This window comes from Crocuta crocuta, unplaced genomic scaffold (genome assembly GCF_008692635.1).
Source record: "Crocuta crocuta isolate KB4526 unplaced genomic scaffold, BGI_CrCroc_1.0 scaffold546, whole genome shotgun sequence".
NCBI lineage: Eukaryota > Metazoa > Chordata > Mammalia > Carnivora > Hyaenidae > Crocuta > Crocuta crocuta.
Genome location: NW_027527441.1, coordinates 4,769,951 through 4,782,983, shown reverse-complemented (window position 1 = coordinate 4,782,983; position 13,033 = coordinate 4,769,951). Strand labels below are relative to the sequence as shown.

The window sequence follows — 13,033 nt, the reverse complement described above, 5'->3', positions numbered from 1 at the left end:
TCTATGCACCGAGGGGAGGTTTTTCTCCCCCGAGCGGAGGTTTTTCTGTTTCGGACTCTCTCCTTTTCCCCTCTCACTCCCCGTAGAGGGTAGAGGGGGATCGTCTCCCACCCTGGAGTCTCCGATCCCGGCCCGATTTTATCTTCCCCGGTTCGCACTCACGTTAGAAGGCTCTCTCAGTGGATTCTGCGTCCTTTGTCTCCCAATCTCTCAGGTTTTGTAAGGTTTCCAATGGCTTCAGATCTTTTCCGTGTGATGTATGGGCGCGAGTGCAAGTACGGAGCTCCTTACTTCTCCGCCATCTTGCCCCTCCTTTCTGCCCTGATTTTTATTATTTCTCTTCTCCTACTGTGTTTGGGGTGCTCTTGCTGTTCTCCTTCTAGTTCCTTTAGGTGTGCTGTTAGATTTTGTACTTGAGCTTTCTCTAATTTCTTGAAATAGACCTGGAGTGCAATGTACCTACCTTCTTCTTAGGACTGCCTTTGCCGCATCCCATAGAGTTTGGACTGTTGTATTTTCATTTGTTTCCATATATTTTTAAATTTCTTCTCTAATTGCCTGGTTGGCCCATTTGTTCTTTAGTAGGGTGTTCTTTAACCTCTGTGTTTTTGGAGGTTTTCCAGACTTCTTCCTGTGATTGATTTCAAGTTTCATAGCATTGTGATCTGAAAACATAGTATGCTTAGCATAGCATGGTATGATCTCAATTCTTTTCTATTTATTGAGGGCTGCTTTATGTCCCAGTATGTGATCTATCTTGGAGAATGTGCTATCTGCACTTGAGAAGAAAATGAATTCCATGGCCTCGGGATCTAGTGTTCTAAATTTATCTGTCAAATCCATCTGGTCCAATGTGTCATTCAAGTCCATTGTTTCTTTAGTGATTTTCTGTCTAGTTGATCTATCCATTGCTGTAAGTGGAGTATTAAAGTCCCCTGCTATTAGCACATTCTTATCTATAAGATTGTTTGTGATTAATTGTTATATATATTTAGGTGCTCCCATATTCGTTGCGTAGACATTTATGATTGTTAGTTCTTCCTGATGGGTAGATGTAATTATTATATAATGCCCTTCTTCATCCCTTATTATGGTCTTTAATTTAAAGTCCGGTTTATCTGATATAAGTATAGCTACTCCAACTTTCTTTTGACTTCCTGTAGCATGATAGATATTTCTCCATCCCCTTACTTTCAATCTGAAGGTGTTCTTTAGCCTAAAATGCGTTTCTTGTAGACAGCAAATGGATGGATTTTGGTTTTTTTAATCCATTCTGCTACCCTATGTCTTTTGATTGGAGCATTCAGCCCATTTACATTCAGTGTTATTATTGAAATATATGGGTTTAGAGTCATTGTGTCCTTTGTGGAATTCATGCTTGTGGTGGTGGTGTCTATGGTATCTTGTGTTCCTTGCAACATTCCCTCAGAGAGACCCCTCAGGATTTCTTGTAGGGCTGGTTTAGTGGTGACAAATCCTTTCAATTTTTATTTATTTGGAAAGACTTTTATCTCTCCTCCTATTCTGAATGACAAGATTGCTGGGTAGAGGATTCTTGGCTGCATATTTTTTCTGTTCATCACATTGAAGATCTCCTGCCATTCCTTTCTGGCCTGCCAAGTTTCAGTAGATAGGTCTGTCACCACTCTGATAGGTTTCCCTTTGTATGTTAGGGCCCTTTTCTCCCTAGCTGCTTTCAGAATTCTCTCTTTGTCCTTATATTTTGCCAGTTTCATTATGATATGTCGTGCAGAAGATCAATTCAAGTTACGTCTGAAGGCAGTTCTCTGTGCCTCTTGAATTTCAACATCTACTTCCCTCCCCAGGTTGGGGAAGTTCTCTGCTATAATTTGTTCAAGGACTCCTTCAGCACCTTTCCCTCTCTCTTTGTCTTCTGGGATTCCTATGATGCGGATATTGTTGCGTTCGACCGTATCACTGAGCTCTCAAACTCTTCTTTCATGTTCCTGGATCAGTTTATCTCTTTCTCAGCTTCCTCTTTTTCTATGATTGTGTCTTCTAAATCCCTTATTCTCCTTTCTGCCTCTTCAATCTGTGCATTGGACGCCTTCATTTTATTATGTATCTCATTCATAGCATTTAATTCATCACAACTATTTTGAGCTCCATAGTCTTTGTAGCAGTAGCTTCTTTGATGTCTTCCATGCTTTTTTCAAATCCAGCGATTAATTTTATGACTCTTGTTCTAAATTCTTGTTCAGTCATGTTGCTTATATTTGTTTTGAGCAATTCTCTAGCTGTCATTTCTTCTTGGAATTTCTTTGGAGGAGAGTTCTTCCGTTTTGTCATTTTGGTTAGCTTTCTATCTCGTTAATTTTAAAAGCTTGTTGTGCACTCTGCCCCTGCAGGTTCTGGTGAATTAAAGAGGGCTCTTTGACTGTACAGGCCCTGTCCGTTCATAAGTGTTCTTTGAATGGTGTCTTTGGTTTCTCTTGTTGAGACTTGGGTTATTTTGTTTCCCTACTCGTAGTGGTATTTGGGACTCCCCACCATGTGTACTTTGGCTTGTTTCTTGAGGTAGCCCCAGGGAGAAAGCAATCTTCACTTGTCAACGGGAGGTAGAATAATGTTGATTAATTTCACATTTCTTGATTTGAAGATGCTGGAAAATAAAAGTCAAAATCCTATTTCCACACCAAGTATTACATTTGGTTTCTCCTCCTCCTCACGCAAGTTCTTTCTCTCGCCAGCACTTCCCCCACGTTTTCCTGCTCTCTTCCACCAGCTTGGCCAGTCCCCCAAATGTATCATTTAAAGTCACTGTTTCCTTATTGTTTTTCTTTATCCATGATGTTAGGCAGTGTTAAAGTTCTGTACTATTACCGTATTACTATCAATTTCTTCCTTTACGTCTGTTAACAGATGCTTTATGTATTTGTGTGCTCTCATATTGGGTACATAAATATCTATAGTTGTATCTTCTTACTGTTCCCTTATTATTAGTGTAGTTTTTTGTTTGTTTGTTTTTTAAAGATTTTAAGTAATCTCTACACCCAACATGGGCTCAAACTCACAACCCTGAGATCAAGAGTCACAAGCTCCACCAACCGAGCTGGCCAGGTGCCACTCCCTTTATTGTGTCCTTCTTTGCCTCTTGTCACAGTCTTTGTTTTAAAGTCTGTTTTGTCCAATATAAATACTGCTATCCCTGCTTTCTTTTTTATTCCGCTTGTGTATTTTTCCCTCATTTCACTTTCAATCTGCAGGTGACTTTAGGACTGAAACGAGTCTCTTGTAGGCAGCATACAGATGGGTTTTGCTTTTTTATCCATTCAGTCACCCTATGTCTTTTTACATTTACATTCAAAATAACTATTGATAGATACATGCTTATTGCTATTTTGTTCATTTTAAGTCATTCTTTTGTAATTCTTTTCCGTTCCTTTCTTCACTTGCTCTCTTCCCGTGTGAATTGATGGTTTTCTCTAGTGATATGCTTGGATTCCTCTATTTTTTGGATATCTGTTACAGATTTCTGATTTGTGGTTACTAACAGGTTTATGTATAACATCCTATGTATATAGCAGTCTATAAGAACTTGATGGTCACTTAAGTTTGAATTCATTTTAAAAATTTTTTTAACTTAAAAAAAATTTTTTAATTTATCCAAGTTGGTTAGCATATAATACAACAATGATTTCAGGTGTAGATTCCTTAATTCCCCATATCCATTTAGCCCATCCCCCCTCCCACAACCCCATCCAGCACCTTCTGTTCTCTATATTTAAGATTCTCTTATGTTTTGTCCTTCTCCCTCTTTTTATATTTTTTGCTTCCCTTCCCTTATGTTCTTCTGTTTTGTATCTTAATGTCCTCATATGAATGAAATTCTTTATTTGTCTTTCTCTGACTAATTTTGCTTAACATAATACCCTCCGGTTCCACCCATTTAGTTTTAATGGCAAGATTTCGTTCTTTTTGATTGCTGAGTAATACTCCACTGTGTGTGTGTGTGTGTGTGTATGTGTGTGTATACACACCACATCTTCTTTATCCATTCATCTGTAGATACACATAGGGCTATTTCCATACTTTGGCTATTGTTGATAGTGCTGCTATAAACATTGGGGTGCATGTGCCTCTTCGAAATAGCACACCTTTATCCCTTGGATAAATATTTAGTAGTGCAATTGCTGGGTTGTAGGGTATTTCTTTTTTTAAGTTTTTGAGGAAACTCCATGCTGTTTTCCAGAGTGTCTGCATGAGTTTGCATTCCCACTAACAGTGCAAGAGATCCTCTTTCTCCGCATCCTCGCCAACATTTGTTGTTGCCTGAGTTGTTAATGTTAGCCATTCTGACAGGTGTGAGGTGGTATCTCATTGTGGTTTTAATTTGTATTTTCCTGATGAGTGATGTTGAGCATTTTTTCATGTGTCTGTTGGCCATCTGGATGTCTTTGGAGAAGTGTCTATTCATGTCTTTTGCCCACTTCTCCACTGGATTATTTGTTCTTTGGGGGTTGAGTTTGATAATTTCTTTATAGATTTTGGATTCTAAGTCTGCATCTGATGTCATTTGCAAATCTCTTCTCCCATTCCGTTGGTTGTCTTTTAGTTTTGCTGATTGTTTCCTTCACTGTGCAGAAGCTTTTTATTTTGATGAAGTCCTAATAGTTCATTTTTGCTTTTGTTTCCCTTGCCTTTGGAGATGTGTTGAATAAGTTTCTACAGCCAAGGTCAAAGAGGCTCTTGCCTGCTTTCTCCTAGAGGATTGTAATGGCTCCCTGTCTTACATTTAGGTCCTTCATCCATTTTGAGTTTATTTTTGTGTGTGGTGTAAGAAAGTGGTCCAGGTTCGTTTTTCTGCAGGTTGTTTGCTGTCCAGGTTTCTCAGCTCCATTTGCTGAAGAGACAGTCCTTATTCCTTTGGATATTCTTTCCTGCTTTGTCAAAGATTAGTTGGCCATTTGTTTGTGGGTCCATTTCTGCGTTCTCTATTCTGTTCCGTTGATCTGCTTTTGTGCCAGGTCACTAGTTTTGTAATAATTTAAAGTCAAGAATTGTGATGCCAGCTTTGCTTTTCTTTTTCAAGATTGCTTTGACTATTCAGGGTCTTCTGTGGTTCCATACAAATTTTACAATTGTTTTAGTTCTGTGAAAAATGCTGGTGCTGTTTTGATAGGGATTGCATTAAATATGTAGATTGCTTTGCGTAGTATAGACATTTTATTACTTTTTCTTCCAATCCATGAATATGGAATGTTTTTCCATTTCTTTGTGTCATCTTTAAAAAAAATTTTTTTTAAGGTTTATTTTTGAGAGAGAGAGACAGCATGAACAGGGGAGGGCTAGAGAGGGAGACACAGAATATGAAGACAGGCTCCAGGCTCTGACTAGCTGTCAGCACAGAGCCTGATGCGGGGCTCGAACCCACAAACCATGAGATGGTGACCTGAGCTGAAGTTGGATGCTTAACCAACTGAGCCACCCAGGTGCCCCTCTTTGTGTCCCTTTTATTAAGTGTTCTACAGGTTTCAGAGTACATATTTTGACCTCTTTTGGTGAGGCTTATGCCTAGGTATCTTATGGTTTGATGCAATTGTAAATGGGATCAATTCCTTGATTTCTTTTTGCTGCTTCATTATTGGTGTACAGAAATGCAACAGATTTTTGTACATTGATTTTGTATCCTGCAATGTTACTGCATTCATGCATTAGTTCCACCAATATTTTGGTGGAGTCTTCAGATTATCTACATAGAGTATCATGTTGTTTTATTTTTGCTACTTTCTAAACTGCATTGTGGTCAGAATTTGGTGTCCTGTCAATATTTTGAAAACTTTTAAGACTTAGGGACTAATTATTGCCAATTTTAATAAATTTTCCATATAAACTTGATAAAAATCTGTATTATTAGGGTGCAGAGATCTACATATTTATTATAGCAATCTTATTAAGGTATGTTATTCAAACACTACATCTTTGACTTAATAAGGAGTTGAAACCTGTTTTAATGAAAACTTGTCAGTTTGATTTCTAAGGATTTTTGCTTTTAACTTTTGAGGCTTTTGGTATATACATACAAGTTTCGAATTGTGATTTAACTATTTGTATTGATCTTCTATTCTTAAATTTTGTCTATTTTAACATTAATATAGCTATTCCAGTATCTTCCTGGTCTATTTCATCGTTTTATTTTCAACATTATCTGACTTTGCTTTTGATATGTGCCTTGTAAACACGATATAGCTGGATTTAAAAAAAAAAAGTTTGACCCTTTGTCTTTCACCTAGAGAACTCAAAAAATTTTGTTTCTCTGTCTTCCATCCTCCCACACTCACTCAACACGGACTCTGGACTTCCCCAGTACTTGAAATTTAGCAATGCGGCTATTACTATACTCCTTCTACTAAAATATTTTGGAGACGAAAATAATTTCTAGAGAAATAAAGGTAACATATGTTTGGTTTATATTTTTAAAAATGTTTATTCTTGAGAAGCAGGAAGAGAACGCAACCATGAGCGGAGGAAGGACTGAGAGGGAGGGAGGTGGGGGGCGGAGAATCCCAAGCAGCTCAGTGCTGTTAGTGCAGAGGCCAGTGCAGGGCTTGAGTTCCTGAACCATGAGATCATGACCTGAGCCAAGGTCAAGAGTCAGATGCTTAACAGACTTGAGCCACCCAGGTGCCCATGTATTTTTAATTTTTTAAATTATTATTTTTAATGTTTATTNGGGGGAAGAAAGAGAGCGGGGTGGTGGGGGGGAAGAGAGAGAGACACAGAATCTGAAGTAGACTCCAGGGTCCCCTGAGGTGTCAGGGCAGAGCCTGATGTGGGGCTCGAACACCCTAACCGTGAGATTGTGACCTAAGCCGAAGTGGGATGCTTAACCAACTGAACCACCCAGGGTGCCCTATATTTTGTTTTTTTTCAAAGATTCTTCCTAGCTATAGAATATCCTACAGTTTTAGCATACAATTCATACTTCAATACATTAATACAAACTACCTATTGAAATTATGTTTAGAAATAAAAATGGCTTTTCTATGGTCTAAAAGATAGCAGCCTACTATCCCTATTTTTCTTCTGAAAATAAGCCTTCTACAGAGACCACTACACTTAAATTACCTCAACACAACTGTTTATCACAGGTCAAGAGATTTTATTAAGTGTCAAAAAAGCAGAACTTTCATTTAAAGTGTACCACAGTAAACCAATTTGTTTCTGTTTAAAATGGAAAGTTTATTTGCTCAGTACACCAAAAAGGATGCAAGCACTGTCATGACAAATATACAGAAATATGCAGATCAACATAAAACAGTAATTTAGTTTAAATGAAGGGAAACCTTTTTAAATGTTATGACAACACACTCCCAAGAATCTTTCTTCAGTTAATTTAACTATACATTTCAATAAAATAAAGGGTAATGGATTAAGTGGAAGTTAGCTTGAGAATTTTTCTTAAAAATAAAACTCCAACTCTATCAATCCATGCCAAGTTAAACACTAGACCTAAAATTTTCAAATAAGTGCAAAAGGAGATGAAGGAGTTAGTTACCTTGTTTGCTTAAACAGTCCCGAGGAGAATGCTTACTACAGATACAGCAGGCAAACTGTTAAGACCGACCGATCTAGAACATAGTGTTGTACTAAGTTTCAGTCTCAAATTGTGCTAAATGCTCATCATTAGTATGGCACATTTTGGTCCATGATACGGTTTTAATGCCAAGACAGATCCCAATTTGTTACAGAAACACATAGATTACTGTTGCTTTTTGTGTTTGTTTTTAAATATATATATATTTTAAAAAGCCAGGTATACTTCCACATACAAAGGCAGGTTTTTCCTAGGAGGAATTTACAGGAAGTAGTCTGGGGTGCGCCGGGTGACATGAGGCTCTCCACGACGAGGTGCTGGGTCAAACTGAAGGCTACAGGTGGCAAAAAAGAAAGCAAAGAGTTAAAGGATTTGAATTTGCAAGCAAATTAATAAAGATGACACTGGAGTAGAGCAGTGCTGATTTCCCATTTTTACTATATGTTGTCGACAACTATTCAGACTTTCTATTTCTAATTCAGTCAATTTTGGCAGTTTATCTTTCTAGGAATTTGTCCATTTGACCTAGTTTGTTGCTATATAGTTACTCATTGTAGTCTCTTAATTCTTTTTCAGTACAGTCTGCAGCGATTTTTGGTAATGTGAATCTTTATTCACTTTTGGTTGGCCAGTCAAGGCTTTTTAATTTTGTTAAAAAGAATTTTCTGGTTTTGCTCCCCCCACCCCCCATTTGTCTACTATTTCATTTCCTTCCATAAGTCTGCTCTGGCTTTAGTTTGCTCTTCTTTTTCTAGGGTCTTTAAAGTGTTAAGTTAGAGTCTTAGAAAGATCTCAATTTTTAACATAGGCATTTACAGTTATTTCTTTCCCTGCAAACATTGCTTTCATTGAATCCCCTGAGTTTTAGCGCATTTGGGTAGAGCGTTCCCTTTGTTAAGTTATAGTTTCTTCAGTCTTCTATTTCATTGCTGACCTTTTGCCTAGTTCTACCATTGAAAGTGCCATAATAAAGTCTCCAACTACTGTTGAACTGTCTACTTCTCCCTTCGATTCTGTTCACTTTTGCTCCATAGTTAAGTGCATACGTTTTTAACTGGTATATTTTCTTAATGGTTTGAATCTCATCACTGTGAAATGTCTTTGTGTAACAATTTTTATTTTGAAATCTATTTTGTCTGATCCTAGTAAAACCAGTTCAGCAGTCATGTGGTTGCTGTTAGTATGGTATATCTTTTTTCACCTATTTGTTTTTAATCTAAATTATGTTTCCTGTAGATATCATAAAACTTCTTAAAAAAATTCAATAATCTTTGCCTTTTGAGTGCATTACTTAAACCACTCATTCACGTTTAATACTGACATGACTGGATTTATACCTGCCATTTTTTGGTCTTGTTTTCTTGGTTCCTACTTTAACTTTTTTTATTAAAGCATATTTTGGGGTGCCTGGATGGCTCAGTCAGTTAAGCACCAGACTCCTGATTTCGGCTTGGGTCATAATCTCATGGTTCATGAGATCAAGCTCCATGTCAGGCTTTACGCTGACAGTGCAGAGGTTCTCCCTCTCTCTATGCCCCTCCTCTATCTAAATAAATTAATAATAATAAAAAAAACATTTTCTAGTGTGCCATTTAAATTCCTTTAATAACTTTAGTTAGTTTTCCAAAATTATTTTATTATTGGTTACTCTAGAACTTCCATCACTTAACTTATGGAATCTACCTATAATTTATAAATTCTATGAATTAAGAGACATTTACTACTATAGAGTAAGCTCTTTTTCTGGTACTGATATTATGTTCTAATCCCCAAAATGCATTGTCATAATTACAATTTCATATAATCTCATGTCCTTAAAGAAGCTGAGGAGAGTATTTAGATTAAAACCTCACCTTTTTAGAAAGTTTTTAAATTAAAATATTTTTATTGTTAATTTATTTTTGAGAGAGGGAGAACATGAGCAAGGGCGAGGAGCAGAGAGGGAGGGAGACACAGAATCTGAAGCAGGCTCCTAGTGGTCAGCACAGAGCCAACACAGGGCTCAAACTCACAAACCACGAGATCCTGCCCTGAACCAAAGTCAGATGCTTAACCGACTGAGCCACCTAGCGCCCCTAAAGTTTATTTTTTGAGAGAGGAAAACTACAAAACTACTGGAAAACTACATTATGTGCTATCCTTAAGGTTGTGCCCTCTCAGGACTAATCAAACAAACTCCCAACATTGGTGCTTGGCTGAAATGTGAGCCAAGATGATTCTTTCAACTTTGACAGCAACTTCTACATACATTACCAGCCATCTTACTAGGTCAGGGTGGGCCCTAAAATTTTACTGACCAAGGAGGCTTCAGCACAACCTCTGACCACAAAGTGGCATGTGCCTACAGAGAGGGAACTTCTAAATAACTTTGTTGTGTAGTTAATAGAGACTAAAAGATTAAAACAAGAAAAAAACCTGAGCAGGGTCCAGGGTAGAATGACTGTGGAGTAAGTTTCTGAACAAGGGATCCGGAAAGAGAGGGAGGGAACATGTTATGGCTCAAACCCCACATATTGGCTGTTACTACTGAGATTTAGATTTTTTAGAATGTTTAAATGCATACGGGCCGTATGTATTTAGAACAATATTCAAAAACATTTAGTAATTGTTTAAAATCCCTTTTTCCAGTTAAATGATTGCATCTGTTGGGGAGATTTGCCAGGTTCTTCACTCCACCATTCCAGAAGCAGAAATTCTCTAACTTTTTTTTGTTTTAGAGTTTATTTATTTTGAGAGAGAGCAAGCAAGCATGTGCGAGCAAGGGGAATGGCAGGCAGAGAGACAGAATCCCAAGCTGGCAGCACGGAGCCTGACACAGGGCTCAATCCAAAGAATGTGAGAAAATGACCTAAGCCAAATCTAGAGTTAGAACTTAAACTGAGCCACCCAGGAGCCCCAGAAACCCTCTGTCTACATTTAATTTTTTCCTTCTAAAAGCAATTATACACTAATTTAAAAACTGTATTTAACATTAAATTACTTACAAGGAGTATTTTAAAGTGTCATCTAATTCCATGATAGCAGCCTGGTTCCCACAACGGTAACAGTAATTGGGTGCGCTGAAAATGGTAACCACATTCCGATCGTGACACCAATTGTATCCCTGCAGCATTAAAAAAAAAAAAACACAAAACATTTCACTATAAAATTATAATCTTGATGCAAGTAAGTTTCGAAAACTAAATTCAAAGATGATAAATATTCTTGGTGGAAACGCAGTCTTCTATGCTACCTCATATGGTATCCATCCTTGACACTGGGCACCTGCACTGAATACTCAACTGCTGGGCACAGGGTTCTGTGACATGGAAGCTCAGTAATGGTGCTGTTCTAATTAGTTCTTGCTTCAGCCCTTGGCTTGGATGTGTATTAAAATTTCTCCTACAATGATGGAAGATTTCACATAACTTTTGCTTATAAATTGTATCAACTTTTGCTTTATATATTTTGAATCTATTTATTACTAGGTAAACACAAACCTAGAATTATTTCTTTCCTAGATCACTGGGCCAGTTTTCATCAGTAATGACCTCTTTTTATTTCTAAATATACCTTTTATATTACAGGCTATTTTGATTCACATTACTAGTTGTATTTTGGATAACCATCTAACTGACATACCAATATACTATCTATCTATTTTTCTGATAGAGAGAGACAGCGTGAGCAGGGGAGGGTCCAAGAGCGAGGGAGGCACAGAATCTGAAACAGGCTCCAGGCTCTGGGCTAGCTGTCAGCACAGAGCCCGACACGGGACTCGAACCCACGAACTGGGAGATCATGATCTGAGCCGAAGTTGGACGTTTAACCGACTGAGCCACTCAGGCGCCCCCATTTTCCCTCTATTTGTAGGCTGCAGTGTCCTGTTTTACTTTTTATTTTTTCACTGTTTTAGATTCATCCCAAGTAACAGCTGAATTTTGATTATCTACTTCAGAGTCTCAGTATTTTAGGGAAGTAAAAATTTTCATCCATTCATATCTCTCATAACTACTGACAGAATTAGGTTTATCTTTAGCATATGAATTTATATTACTTATTAACCATATTCTCATTCCTCCTAGCTCACTTGGTCTGAACTTTTCTTTAACTTTTTTTTAAATTTTCTCTAACATCTTGAAGCCTACTGACTGAAAGGATAAAATTCTATTTCTATTCCTTTAGTATTTATAAAATAGTAACATCATGGTAGAGAAGTTTGGCAGCCACCACCTTAACTAAGTGACTCAGGAAAATACCACCAACAAACAATAGGATAAACAGATTCCGTGACCCTAATATGATGCACTGAGAAGCAGGGAAGCATTATCACATTATTCTGCAATATGCCTGCCAAAAATGTATATCCTGAATCATAAGGACATTGAAGACAAATGAAGGATATTTCTACAAAATACAATTGTTTGTAGTCTTTAAAAATACAAGCATTATGCAAAACAGAAAATCTGAGGAATTATTTCTACATCAAAGGAGTCCAAATACAGCATAATCCTGGATTAAATATGCAAATACATAATTAAATTTTTCTATCAAGAACATTAGTGATATCCTAAAAAATTCAAATGAAGTGTCTAGATTAGATCATGGTAATATATCAATGCAAATTTCTGGACTGTAAGAACTATACTGTCATAAGAGAAAAATATTTGTTTTTGCAAAATATACATGGAAATTTGGAGATAAAGGAGTTCCATGTCTTCAACTGGCATTCAAATAAATTCAAAACTAATGTGTGCATGGAGGAAGGGAAGCTAGAAGGTAGCAATAGAATGATAAAGCAATGATGAAAATATAAAAGCTTGTATTTGAGGAATCTGAGGGAAAGATACAAGGAAATTTTGGTCATATTTTTGCAACTTTTCTCTGGCCAACTAGTGCTTTCTCTACCTGCTAAAACCAGCCAAAGACTTTCTTTATTCATTTAGGTAATAGGCAGGAATATTTCATGAAGCCTTATTATAGAGATACAGATGTATTAGAAATAAAGATCCTGTAGGAGAAGCACATACCTCCATTACAAGTTGGTGAGCTCGCGAAACCAGTGTGAGACCGTTGGCATGGTTAAATGTTTCAGAGATGTCTTGTCCAAACGTGTAGCCAGCACCGCGTGGTGAAATGCCCCACCCGCCACGATCATCTGGATCTGACCACAACAGATCACACATGGGGCCCTGGCCAAGAAAATTAAGCATACGTTATAAATTACTGACAGTTAAGTTTAACTCCTTTAGTTTTACCACAGTGTGGTCGTATTTCTTTTTAAATTAAAGCTAATATTACCTCATGTGGAACTTCTTGTAAACGATCCAAGGCTCTTATATGATCCAGTGTATCTATGGATGGAGAGAGGCCACCATGAAGGCAGAATATCTGTTTATGAATTAAAAAAAAGAAAAAATTTGTCTTGTTAAATGCTGAAAGTTAACAGAGAGTCAATAATGGTTATACGTGTCAATCCTCACAGCTCTTCTTTTC

General features: G+C 37.3%; 1 protein-coding gene across 1 annotated transcript in view; it reads right to left on the bottom strand.

Annotated features, from left to right (window-relative positions):
- Positions 1-7,178: 7,178 nt before the first annotated feature.
- The window catches only part of PPP2CB (protein phosphatase 2 catalytic subunit beta), a 33,966-nt gene continuing 28,111 nt past the window's right edge, over positions 7,179-13,033 (bottom strand). Inside the window, exons 4-7 of the mRNA XM_077760874.1 lie at positions 12,839-12,928; positions 12,568-12,729; positions 10,543-10,661; positions 7,179-7,892 (exon numbers count right to left, since the gene is read on the bottom strand). Coding sequence (XP_077617000.1) covers positions 7,820-7,892; positions 10,543-10,661; positions 12,568-12,729; positions 12,839-12,928 — 444 coding nt within the window. The 3' untranslated portion in view covers positions 7,179-7,819. The remainder of the gene's footprint in view (positions 7,893-10,542; positions 10,662-12,567; positions 12,730-12,838; positions 12,929-13,033) is intronic.